The 12,719-nt window shown below is 47.6% G+C and overlaps 3 protein-coding genes across 3 annotated transcripts; 2 read left to right on the top strand and 1 right to left on the bottom strand.

The window, feature by feature from the left end:
- Positions 1-942: 942 nt before the first annotated feature.
- Positions 943-2,158, top strand: P175DRAFT_0497382 (alpha/beta hydrolase). Its single transcript, XM_040896266.1, has one exon. It carries the CDS (start codon positions 1,274-1,276, stop codon positions 2,123-2,125), a length of 852 nt encoding a protein of 283 aa, XP_040755663.1. The 5' UTR covers positions 943-1,273; the 3' UTR covers positions 2,126-2,158.
- Positions 2,159-6,200: 4,042 nt separating this feature from the next.
- Positions 6,201-7,689, top strand: P175DRAFT_0505950 (putative C2H2 finger domain protein; the record flags this gene model as incomplete). The annotated part of the gene is made up of 3 exons (XM_040898150.1): positions 6,201-6,612; positions 6,697-6,836; positions 6,910-7,689. 3 exons carry the CDS (start codon positions 6,201-6,203, stop codon positions 7,687-7,689), a joined length of 1,332 nt encoding a protein of 443 aa, XP_040755664.1.
- Positions 7,690-9,288: 1,599 nt separating this feature from the next.
- On the bottom strand, positions 9,289-11,841 carry P175DRAFT_0497385 (RMD1 family protein). Its single transcript, XM_040896267.1, has 4 exons — positions 11,646-11,841; positions 10,038-11,547; positions 9,778-9,963; positions 9,289-9,651 (listed from the first exon to the last, which is right to left on the bottom strand). Exons 1-4 carry the CDS (start codon positions 11,691-11,693, stop codon positions 9,449-9,451), a joined length of 1,947 nt encoding a protein of 648 aa, XP_040755665.1. The 5' UTR covers positions 11,694-11,841; the 3' UTR covers positions 9,289-9,448.
- Positions 11,842-12,719: the final 878 nt, after the last annotated feature.

Consider the following 12,719-nt stretch of genomic DNA (forward strand, 5'->3'; position numbering starts at 1 on the left):
AGGTAGGGTACTAGGAAGGCACCAATTCATCGACAAACACCTTCCCCAACCCAGGGCGGAGATAAACAAAAGATCCAAGAGATTGAAGTGTTTTTCGAGGCTTGTTCGAGGCTTGTATGCATTCTACCGGTTTCAGGATAGGTTTCGCACCTCGTTTCGGCAGATGTGTGCTCTACCGAGGGCTCGATACAAGTCCGGTTTGCTACCTGTACTGGACTCATCGCAGGGCTTGGAGAAGAGTAGAGAATTACTACATAGTGCAAGATAGATCTATACTTCTATACAGAGTAATGAATTGTTGAGCTGTTGCAGCCACCCCTAGTCTTGTCTCGACAGAGGAAAACAGGATGTCGTCTGAAGACACTGACTGTAAGATCCTGAAACAGGCCCATGGCATTCAAAGACTTGCGTTTAGAGATGATATGACACGGCTATTGTGGCAAAGGTATTCATCTTTTAATCGAATTCGGCAATGGAAAGAAGGGAAAATGGAACCACCTTTGCAGACCCAAGTTAATTGGCCTGGGAGCTTGTTGTTTATTACAACTTGAAGCTTGTTCCACAACTGCCAGCACGGCACTTGCTGTCATTTCATCTTCGTGGCCTTCATTTCCTGCGTTGGATTGGGAGTTAGTGGGTTTCCTTGGGTTTTATATAGAGTATAGAGGCACCATATAATTAGCGATTCCATCTTCTCTCAAGACTCGGGATGAATCTTAACCAGTTCCCTTAAAATTTCTCTTTCTGGCCTAATTTAGCTGATGTCGCTGTCATCAGCGTTTAGGTCCCTCTGGAGCTGCGAAATCGTATCGAAAGAGTTAACCGCTGAAGGATGCGACCCGAATCGCCCGCCACGACTGACGATACGGGATATCTGCTCGACTCTGATGGTTCTAACAATATTTGCGCCCCTGTCAGTCCTTAAATCGTTATGTCGCAGACATAAATGCGCGAAAGACATCAAAGGCCTAGTCGGCCATGAACTCCTCATGTGGTACGGCCGGAACTCCAGCACCCCCTTTCTACACCTCTGCTAACCATGTGAAGCTTGGGCCGTCGTCTTCCAATATCTTTGATTCAACAAAATATCTATCCAAGAAGCGGGTCTCTCCTGAAGAAGTCCCAGCGCTACGCTCAGGTCCCTTTCCAGGTCGCACAGCAAGTGCGGAAGTCCGACTTCGCCGGGTACTGGGTCTACCGCGACATCTCGGTGGAGGCTTGTCCGCAGGATGCAGACCTCGTACTCTTCCACCTGCACGGTGGAGGGTACGTGATGGGCCACCCACTCGACAATGCGACCGAGCTCCTTCTCATTGCAGAAATCCTGACGCGCCGCAACTATACGGTGGCAATCTTTTCCCTCGAATACACGCCTGCGCCTCGTGCGCCGCTTCCGACACAGCATAACCAGGCTCTAGCCGCATATGCTTGGCTCACGACGGAACTGCACATCGACCCATCACAGCTATATCTCATGGGGGAATCCGCCGGCGGACATTTAATACTCTCGTTACTCCTCGAGCTGCATCGGCGCACACACCTTGGAACGATGAAACAACAACAACAACAACAACAACAACAACCACCCCTCCGTAAACCAGCGGCGGCGATTATGGTCAGTCCCTGGGTGAACCTGAAACCGTGCGGACCCGACGCACGAGCAAACTCCGAGGAGATCGACGCACGCAGTGCAGCGTTCAAACAAGTTCTCGAGCGGTTCTCGCAGCTCGTGCTGCAGGGGTCGCCGCCGGAGACGGAGAGGCTGCACGGGAATTTCGCCGTCCGGGTCTCTGAGCGCGGTTCGTGGAAGGACATATTACCAACCCAGACGTGGGTTTCAGCGGGTACAGCGGAGCCACTGTTCCGGTTTGACACCGAAGGGTTTGTGGAGGCTGCGAGGGCCGACGGGGCCCAGTTGAGCTTCGAGCTTGCGGAAGGGAGGGAGCACGTGTGGCAGACGCTGGAAGCTCGGAAGCAGGAGAAGCAGTTTCTGGCCATGGCTTTTGGCGAGGATGACCCGACTCTGATGGCTGGGTATCGCCATATAGCCGAGATCATAGTGTCATGGCTGCGTGAATCTGGCAATCAGCGCACCAAGTGCCATCCCTGCAATCCCACGGGCTGATCAAAGTCCAAGTCTCCAAATTCAAGCAATTTTCTTAACTGACAACCCCTTTCTCAGTCAAAATTACCCCCCCCTCCCTCTTTCCCAATGCCCCCAAAAAACAGCCCATGCATGCATGCATGCAGGTCTAGCGTGTAGAGCTCTGTAGTACGCAATCCACCGAATTTATTTTTTTATTTTTTTATTTGATTTTTTTTTTTTTCTCTCCGTATTCCGAATCATTCGTCCACGATTTTCTCAGAATGGGTTAGGTACGCTCTGTATAACCCCTTCCCAAAAATAGAAATAGGACTCACTTTTCGCGCGGGTCCATCTCATTTACTAAACGCCTAGGCCATTTCCCCTGCTCCATCCCGGGAGTTGCGTTATCCACCTTTCATTTCAGAGCTCCCTTCTACGTGTCTTCTAGAAGGATTTCCGTGATTTACCCCTTTCCGAATCTCAGTTTACTGGTACGGAGTACCTAGTACTGACTCTCGAGTCCTATCCGTGCATTCAAATTTCTGTTCATGGCTCGTCTTGTACTCCAACCTGGTTTTATTACTTATTGCTTTCGTACTAGTCAGTCGTGTAGCTGTAGATGACGATCATAATGCATTGACTCGGACACTGGCACTGGCACTGGCACTGACACTGACGTGATGAGATTCGCTATTGAAACAAGTGGAGAGATGCCAGGAACCTTACTCAGTACCTTTGCGATAACTAGTTAACTAAATAAAAAAAAAAAATAATCCATCAAAGAAAAGCCTCAGGTCAGGTGGACAATCATATAGCCCACCTAACCCAGTACAAGTTAGTCGTGTAGTAGTGCGGTACTTAGTACTCTGTACGAAGTTGAAGATCATGCATGATACATACGCGAGAGAGAGAGAGAGAGAGAGAGAGAGAGAGAGCTTGCTCTGCTCGGTGTCACTTTACGGAGTACAGAGTAAGTGCTCCGTATCTATCTAGTAGCAGGGCCAACCCCCAGCACTTTAATTGAAACAAGCCTTGCCATGATTAGAATAGAACAAGACAAATATAGTATTATAAATATAGGGCACTTCTCTTCTCCCGGAGACCGAATGAAGAGGCTACTACTAGTTATCCTGTCATAACTAACAACCACAGCAGGAATCTTATAGAGCCATCATCGTTCACGGTCCCTTTCCCTGAATAGGAACGCTATCCCGCATATAGTGATTCGCCGAGGAATCATGCTAATGTCCATGTCGGGAGTCCTCCGTAGATCGTAATAGAATCATTCGATGCTCGTGTAGAACAACGAGGATGTGGCTGGAATGCATGCATGTAATCGTTACATAGATCCAGGCTGACAGTCCGCGTGGTTGAAGGTGGTTACCTAGTAGAACACTCCTATTCCACAGTGGGAAGTAGAAGGATGCTTCCGGCTTCTAGAAAACCTGTACAATAATGCATTCATGAATAGGTTAGGGGGGTTACAGGGACCAGTAGAATGATGATGTTATTCCAGTTTTCTCTCCTCCAACCAAGTCGGACAAACCCCTGATCCATCTTTTTTCAATCATAATAATACTTATTATTCTGTATATGCAGAATCCTGCAGGGGCATCTTAAATCTGCATGAGTTCATAACCAGAAGCGGAAAAAAAAAAAAAAAAAAAAAAAAAAAAAAAGAAACAGACCACGGACGCGTGCCTGCATCGTAACACGAGGACAGGGCAAACCAATCCCAAAATCATAACCCATAGTTACCATACTAATGGCACTTCCTCCATACGCTTAAGGCTGAGTCGCGCCACAGGATAGATCCAGCTCCGGATAACCCGGGAGTCTGTTGGAAATCTTAGTCTTTTTTTTTTTTCTATTCATGAAAGTTCTACAAGAGAGTCAGAGACTAAGAGACATTAGCTTGGGAAGGGGAAGGGGAAGGGGAAGGGGAAGGGGAAGGGAAGGGAAGGGAAGCACATTCAGATTAAGGAAGTCGTAGAATTTCGATCTTCTAAACAGTGGTTCCAAAAGTTCCACCACGACTTGTTCCATGATTTTTTCTAGAAGGTTTCAATCCGAACTCTAGTCTCTCTTTCCCTTGATTCTGGATGAATAGTGAACTGAACATGGAAAGTGGACACCCTGTCACAGCCTCCTCCGTCAGTCAGGCCCATTCACTAGTTTCTGCTAGTAAGTTTGCCCCTGGTTTCTGTCTATGCTTTCTTCTACTCTTCTTGCCATATATTTTAGTAGTAGTAGTAGTAGTAGTAGTAGTAGTAGTAGAGTGGTAGAGTGGGAGTAATAGAAGATGATCATATTCCAATCAAAGACTTACCAGAGAATAATCATGAATAGAATCAATCAGAATCAATCAATATATCCATAAATTCCCCATGATTCGAAACTTTCTAGAAGGAAATTAGCTTTACACCGTTGTTCGATGATCTCAGGCTAAAAGGGGTAAACGCTTCTTCTTCTTCTTCTTCTTCCTTCTTCCTTCAAATCATTGACTGATATAGAATAGTATTCATAACTGTTATCAATTATGATCATCCAGAATAATCACATTCATTTTTCTTATTATTTGACAATTTTTGAATGAGTAAGAGAGGTAGTATGATTGGTGTCATAGAGTGTCGCACGATAGTCCAAAAAAAAAACTATGCATGCCACTTGCCATTGAAAAAAAAGGAATCAGGAGCCAGGGGTAATAATAATAATAATAATAATAGTTAATAATAATAATAATAATATATAATAATAATAATAATAATAATGACAATAATTGTGTCATTCAAGAGCATAAGGGGTCTCGGTCTCTCCTACCAAGCACCCCGATCCAACATCCGAATCCTATAGAGAGAGTAAGTATCTAGGGTTATTCTTCCTGAACATACAGCTTCACATTAGGTATCATAAACCACTACTCTGATCGTCAATAAAAAAGTCTTCAACAACCGCTTCAACCTCTGTAGACTCCATACAGAGTAGGTAATGTATGTTCGATCGACATATCCACAGATTCTCGCACAGGACCACGTTGTGGAGCCATCGCGCTGAAGCCTGACGGTGACTCTAGTTCTCTCAAGTCAACGGAGTAGAATAAGATTAATTTTAATCCGGACCTGCTGCTGCTGCTTATAATAATCTTTTTATAATATCAAATTTCTGAAACCTTCATCGTCCAATTTTCGCTACTTCCATCCTCATTCTCTATTTATGACCGTTGGCCTGTTCTGTTGACTTACTCCCCTCCCCAAATCCTCCCATCACCTTTTTTTTTTTTTCTCTCTTCTCATCTAAACCATTGCAAATACTCTGCTCCTCCCTGTCTTCCCTTTGCACCACCCATTTCTCTCTCTCTCTCTCTCTCTCTCTCTCTCTCTCTCTCTTTTTCTATTGTTCTTCATCCCCCCCCCCCTCCATCTTCTCCTTTCCCCTCATCCTCCTGCCCGACAAAAGTCACGGGTTTGGTCCTCTGCCAGTATTTACCTCCCTCGTCCTTCATCCTCCGCGCGCAACCGCCGTCTGCCACCTTCTCGCCGCGTTGAGTGCTATCGGTTCCTCGCTGTACCATTTTTTACTGGCGGGGTTTATATTCCGTAAGTCGATTTTCCCTCTGTTTGCTTTTTTCTTCTTCTTCCCCTCTGGTGGTTGTCTTTCACCCCCAGCTCCCCGCTACTCGGCTCCGATGACGCAGTTTCAATCGATCCCTCTTCAGCTCCTCAATCCTCTCACACCCCTGCTCGATGAAAGTACAAGTTCCTCTGCGCAGTTTCCAGCTGAAGTGAAGAAACCACGCCATCGGAATCGCCCTATAACTTGAATCCGCGCATCAACTGGAGCTTCCGGTCTCGAAAACTTTGAGATTCGCCGAAGACAACTACCAAGAGGATATTTACTTCGCACACTCCGTGGCTAACATGTTTTGCGGCTTTCGCACAGGCTAAACCCATCGGGCTACTATCCCTTCCCTCCCTCCTCGTCTCCTGATCCGCCACCTGCCAAAACGCAACGACGAGACAGTTCAGCATCCAAACACGAACACCCCACGCCGTAACCATCGATTTGCGATCGCGTCCAAGCGCAGTTGGGACTCAGCAACCCGCTGGGTCGGGTCATGGATATCACAACTATTTTGAACAGAAAAGGTTCTGTAGCTATGGTTAATGCAGATGCTCCGTTCGACCATCAGCAGTTCATGCAGAGCTCGAATCTTGACAGTTCATCATCCCCCAAAATGAAATCCGAACCGTCCGCATCAAGCGATCAACCAGTGCTATCATACCCTCCTCATGGTCCGCTGAGTCAGATGCCAAACATGCATCAGGATATGCGGTACCAGGCGCAACCGCCACCCAACCCAGTGCTTCCTTTACTGCAGAATCCGTATCTTCCTGGAGGATACGCCAGTAACTCCCAGATCCCAACCACCGGTGCTGCTCAAGGGCGGCCAGATCCTCCTCCGAAAACATTTCACTGTGGGACTTGCGGGAAGGGCTTTGCGAGACGCAGTGACCTGGCACGACATGGTAAGAAAACGAGGCAACCTTTTTTTTTTTTTTTTTTTTTTTTTTTTTTTTTTTTGGGGGGATTGTGATTTCTAATCTAGATAGAACGCATTCACTCTGGCATTCGGCCTCATGCTTGCGACTGGCCTGGCTGCGGCAAACAGTTCATCCAACGTTCAGCATTAACGGTACATTCTCGTGTGCACACTGGTGAGAAGCCGCATATGTGTGAAAGATGTGGAAAGGTCGGTCTTCCCCCCCCCCCCCCCTTGAGAATGTGTGTGTGTGCATATAATAACCAGCATTCTACCCAAATAGCCCTTTAGCGACTCGTCTTCCCTGGCCAGGCATCGAAGAATTCATTCGGGAAAACGGCCGTACAAGTGTCCTTATGCGAACTGCCAGAAAACTTTCACGCGCCGCACAACCTTGACCCGCCATCAAAATCACCATACTGGTACTATTGAAGAAGCAGCTGCGGAAACCGAGGCCAATTTGCGGCAAAACAAGGAAAGAGGAAGAATGCCCGGGGACGGAATGTTCTCTGACCATGCCTCGGCTCATTCAACTCCCTCTCCTGCACTGCATCCTCTCTCACCTGCAGGCGACCTTCCACTCAATATCCCCCGGTCTGCCAGCGATTATTACATGGGTAACGGCTCCATTCCAGCCCATGTTCGTGGGGACTTTTCGCAAGCCAGCCCTCGAGCCTCGCCAACTGCCACGTCTCCATCTCTATCTAGCTTCAGCAGTACTCAGCTTCCCCGCCCATCTATGACATCTCATCCGACCGGCTATTCGCCGCCTCAGCCTCTCGAACCCCCTGCCAACAAAGAACACCATCGACCCAGCAGCGTCAGTGGGAGTCCCCACATGCCCAGTTTAGGCTGGGCTTCACCTTCACATGGCAGTGTTGCATCACCCGGTTCTGCTGGCGATTACTCATATCCCGAGTCTAACGGGCCCCCATACCCTGGCTCTGTGCCTCCACACATGTATTTCCCCAATTCCACCATCCGCCGGCCCACAAGCACCGAACCCGAGAATTATGAAATGAAGCCAAAAATTGGCAACAACTCGTGGTCTGCAGCGGTCTAAGCTTGTTGTGGTGAAACAAACCCATCTCTGTCACTACCCGATATCTCATCTATCCAATTCTCTCCTTTGTCAAGTGTTTTGTTATTCCCCCTGTTTTCCCCTGTTCTTCCCCCTCTTCCCGTGTTTTGTTCCTTTTTTTTTTTTTTTTTTTTTTTTTTTTTTTTCCCCATCACTTATACACATTATTGCGGGTATTGGTATACCATCATGTTAGCATTCCCAGTGTCGGTCAATGCTGGAAAGGAGTCTGGGCTAGCTGATTTGTTATGTTCTCCCTACTCTCAGCAGTAGGTTAGGACGTCTATCTATTTCTTTTGTTTGCGTTCTTTCTCTGCTCTGCCTTTGGTAATGTGTGATATGACCCTAAGACGAAAGCATACCGGTAAATAGAGAGCGTGGGATTCGGGATATGGTTCGGGGCTAGGTTTTTAGGGTTCTTGTTTTCGTCTTCTTCAAGGTCATTGCTTGCTTACTTGGGTGGTTTCTCTAGGTTTGTCTGTTTGGTATCTGTCTACTTTCTTCCGGTTCACGGTTTGCTACTGCCCAGTGCTCCTCCTTGCTTACTACCCCTGTGCATTTTTATTTCCCTATCCAGTTTAACAGTCGGTCTCCAGTCATGTTCTGTCTGTTTAATGGTTTTGTGATGTTGGGTTTGAATTTCCTTTGTGATTTCCTTTTGTTCTCATTATACCATTTCGTTTCCATATTGTGGCTTTTCTGTTTCCCTTTTACTCTTACTCTTGTCATTATCAATCCATCCGGAGTGTGTAAATGAACCCCTATGTATGATAGAGAACAAGGATTTTATTCTACTTCATATGATGTAATGAAGAACACTGTTCCTACTTTTTTCTTTTTTTTTTTTTTTTTTTTTTTTTTTTTTTTTTTTAAAGCAAGTTCGGTAGGGCTATCTCTAATTTTTACTCATCGTGAAAAGAGGTAACTAACTACAAGGTGCTGGCATACATATGTAATATTGGCTTTCTTGTCTGGGAGCGTGTTCGGTTAAAGGCACGGACGGGGGTGTATGTGTTCGTCCTGATACACTATGATTTTTGATCCACACAACAACAACAACAACAACAACAATACTATGTATCTCAGGACGAAATGGCAAATGGCTGTCTGGACTGGACGGTCAAATTGACATGTTCCCCCCCCCCCCCCCCAAAAGGATGTATGTGTATTCTTAGGGTAAATCGATGAGCTGCTTAAGATACAGGAAGGTTGAAGGGCGAATGGATGAAATAAATAAATCCTGTGGTCTGCGTGTCGCTTAGCGTTTGCATGCCAGTAACTATATATATATATATATATCCCTGTGATAGATTGGTATGTTCGATTGACAAGTGGGTTGGGGGGTTTGAAGGAATATTTCAAAAAAGGTCAAAAGCCGTTGCTGTTGCAGGTTGTAAATTTGGTTTCAAGTTAGTAACTGAGGCCAAACCGGCACTCCAGATTTGCAAGGGATGCCTTGGGGGGGGGGGGGGGGGGATTGGGGGATTGTCTATTCAATCATGCGCTTAGTTACGTTACTCCGTACATCAAGAAATAACGCATGGACGTTGACAGTATAGTATATATATATATATATATTGGGTCATTTATAGCAGATTATATTAAAAATTAAAGTGATGTTAAAAAAAAAAGTATGATCTGTTGGTTACCATCCTACCTTACTTGGAGAAGGTAAGCTAGGTAGATAGATTCATAGCAAGTAGCAAGTAGAGAATAATCGAGGTTACACAGGCCCGTCGAATTAATCCCCCCCAGGACAAGAACAAGAGCACTCCAAGGAGGCCGACGATGAAGGATGCCGCAACGCTCTGGTAAACAATGTTCCCGCGAACGTTGCAGCAGAGGTCCCCTTTTCTGCTGAGAGGATACCGAACCGGAGGAAGACTTCGGATGTGGTGATGACGATGGAGATCAGGATTAAAACAATGATGATCCAGGTTTGGTCTGTGAAAAAAAAAAAAAAAGGGGGGGGGGGCAAGTGTTAGTATATGTGTATGTAGTCCAGTGATATATATCGCCTGTGCTTGGTGTCTGAAATGGAGATATTGGTCTGGGAAGAAAGGGGCTTACGAGATGTTTTACTATCTGCGATAGAATCGGAAAGAATCTCTGCGAGATCCAGGAAGACACGGCACCGTTCGTTGAGGACTTGGATTCGGGGTTTGATTTCGAGGTATTCGCGGACGGCGAGATACAGTGGGTACAGGGTCGGTTCACTTTCCCAGAAGAAATTGGGAACGTCGAGAACGTTTGAAGCTGATGATTTACCCTTTTTGTTAGGATGGGTAGACTAAAATGAATCAACTGGCGAGTAAAATTAGGGGACATACAGAGGTTGACCTCGACTCGACTCTTAAATAGTCTGCCTAAGATGCGGAAGACTTCTTCGCGCTTCATGCCGAGCTGGCCCGTCATTGCAAGACGGCGCGGCACATCCTTAGCTTCGGCCATTTGACGAGCCATGACTTCTTCAAAAAAGCACAGTTTCGTGCTCTGCGCGATGCCGTGGCTGATCGCCAGCTTGATCATGTGGTCACCGCTTCGGAGAGTGATCATGTCGTTGTAAACCCGCGGGCGCGAGATCTCGGTGGAGTACTCGAAGTGAAACTCTTCTGTCTCAAAGTCCTCCTCCTGGAGAGGCATAGTTGCCAGAGGTAATGGGGTACCTGTCGCAGATGAAGTAGCGAATGCCAGATCCGCGAGGATATCCTTTTCTTGTTTCTCCGTGAGGTTCCAGAACACGACCACACCGTAGCTGAAGACGAACATCTCTGCCACGTTATATGGAAGGCTGGAAGCCGCTGCGGCGCCCGGGGATAGTCGTTGCGGCTGGTTGGGGCTTGCGCTTGCACCGTTGATGTCTCCTGCTCTTTCTCCGGACTCTGGTTCTTGCGGGTTGCTATGCACATACTGGGTGACAGGCTCGTGACCCGCAAAGACCGAGTGTTCCTCCGGTTCCATGTATTCCTCATGGTGGTCTCGTAGCTCGTTTCGTTCAATTTCCTCGTCCAGCAAAGACTTCCCACCCGGCTTCTTGACCACCGGACTACTCCGCAGCCGGTACCCTTCATGGCCAGGCAACAATGGCAAATGATACGCCGTATACAAGCAATCATCATACAACTTCGTCCTCCCGCCATGTCGATCTTTCACAAACGAAGCCAGCGACGTCATCTTATAAGCCTGAGCAGTGCAATAAGCCGTCACCCGAGCCAGCTTTTCCGCGCGCCGCGCCTTGGGCAACCTCTCCGCATAGCTCTTCGCCCTCTCCGGCGCAACCTTCCTGCGCCGGAATCGTTCTTCCTCGGCCAAAAGCGGGGCAAGCTCATTATCAACACCAAAGTCCCCGCCCAATCTCCGTTGCGCGATCAGCGTCTGTCGTACAGATTCCGGGTCGAGGCTTTTCTCCTTTGCTATCCGCTGGACGAATTCCTCGTCCACGGCCTCGTCGCCGTAATCGTGGTCAAATTCTTCTTCGTCTGCTTCGTCCTCTTCTTCTCCCGGATGAGGTTCGACGCCTTCCTCGGGGAGAAGAACGAGTTTCTCACTGACTTTGGTGGTTCGCGGTGGTAGGTGCGGCTGTGCGGCGAGTCGTGCGGCCGTGCTGCCCGCATGGCTGCCGCTGCTTATGCCAGCGCTGCTAGACCCGATTAATCCGCCGGCTGTGGATATGAGACGGGAGCGTGGACGGAATCGGGTGGCGTCGGGTGGGTTCCGTTGTTGCATGGAGGGGATATCCGAGGCGTATTGGAGGACGTTGTCGACGGTGATGAAGCGGGTAGCTGGGGAGCGGCGACGACGGGGCTGACCAGATAGCTGTTGTTCGCGGGAATCGGTTACCTGGATAAAAAAAAAAGTTGAGGGGGCGGTGAGTTCTTGATATAGCACAGAGAGAGAGAGAGAGAGAGAGAGATTCAGGGTGCCATGAGAACACGTACCAGGACATGAGGACTTCTCTGCGGGCCACGTCCTCTTGAAGAAGACATTATCGATGATTGGCAGGGAGTAATTCACAAAAGATCCTTCTGTGCGCAGATATGGTCGAGAACAATGAGATTGAACGCTCCAATTCAATCAGGACCCATCCACGAGATCTTCATCTAGATATCAAGACCATTGAGAATGGAAGCACAATCTGGGGCGTTTGATGGTGATACGATCGATATGCGATCATTGATTGAGGCATGGCAAAGGCGGTAATGGTATGGTAACGTCAGGTAAGGCATATCGGGAATGACGTAACGTCCAACCGTTTCTGCCGGTTTTCTGTGCCGTTGAGTGTAATTTTACCCGGGTCCATACGCGGGCAATACATCGGCGAGACAAGCATCCGATACGAAATACAAACGCCTCGCAAGCAAATCATTGGAAGTTTTCGGATTTCCCCCGTATTGACAGAGCCACGTGTAAGTGGGGCGGGCGGTTTTGAGAATACGGGTTGACGGTTTCTATCAAGAATCAACCAACGATCTGGGGTAATTTATTAGATTGTGACATTGTTTCTCTCTCTCTCTCTCTCCCTGTTACAAGGAAATAATAGATCAGCTCGAAAACTGTCAGTGTTACTGTTACTTAACAAGGCACCTGGCGGAGGCTCACTCACTCACTCACTACCAAGTTAATTAACTCCCATCCCAAAGAGCCACGGGAGGGGTAAGCCGGTGCTGATTGGACTGGACGCGGCTGCCCTCTACAGGGAGCATGAGAGACTGGGAATTAGTGAGACATACAGACTACGGATGAAGACGGTGTAAATGGACTCGGTTGGGGGGAACTTTATGTCATGCTTGAGTTTGTCTCCTTGCAGCTGATCATCTCTCCTTGCTGGGGGAATCCTCTATATATCCAATTACATGCACAGGTGTAGCTATCATCGATGAAAACAGTATGGGATGCAGGTTGATATGCAAAGTGTTTAAAAAAAGATTGCAAACACATAGAAAATGCGAAATCAAGAAACGCCCTCGAAGCACTGCAAAGAAAATACTGCTTCGTCATGCTGAAGATGCAAC

The sequence above is a fragment of the Aspergillus ochraceoroseus genome (genome assembly GCF_002846915.1).
Source record: "Aspergillus ochraceoroseus IBT 24754 chromosome Unknown P175scaffold_1, whole genome shotgun sequence".
Taxonomy (NCBI): domain Eukaryota; kingdom Fungi; phylum Ascomycota; class Eurotiomycetes; order Eurotiales; family Aspergillaceae; genus Aspergillus; species Aspergillus ochraceoroseus.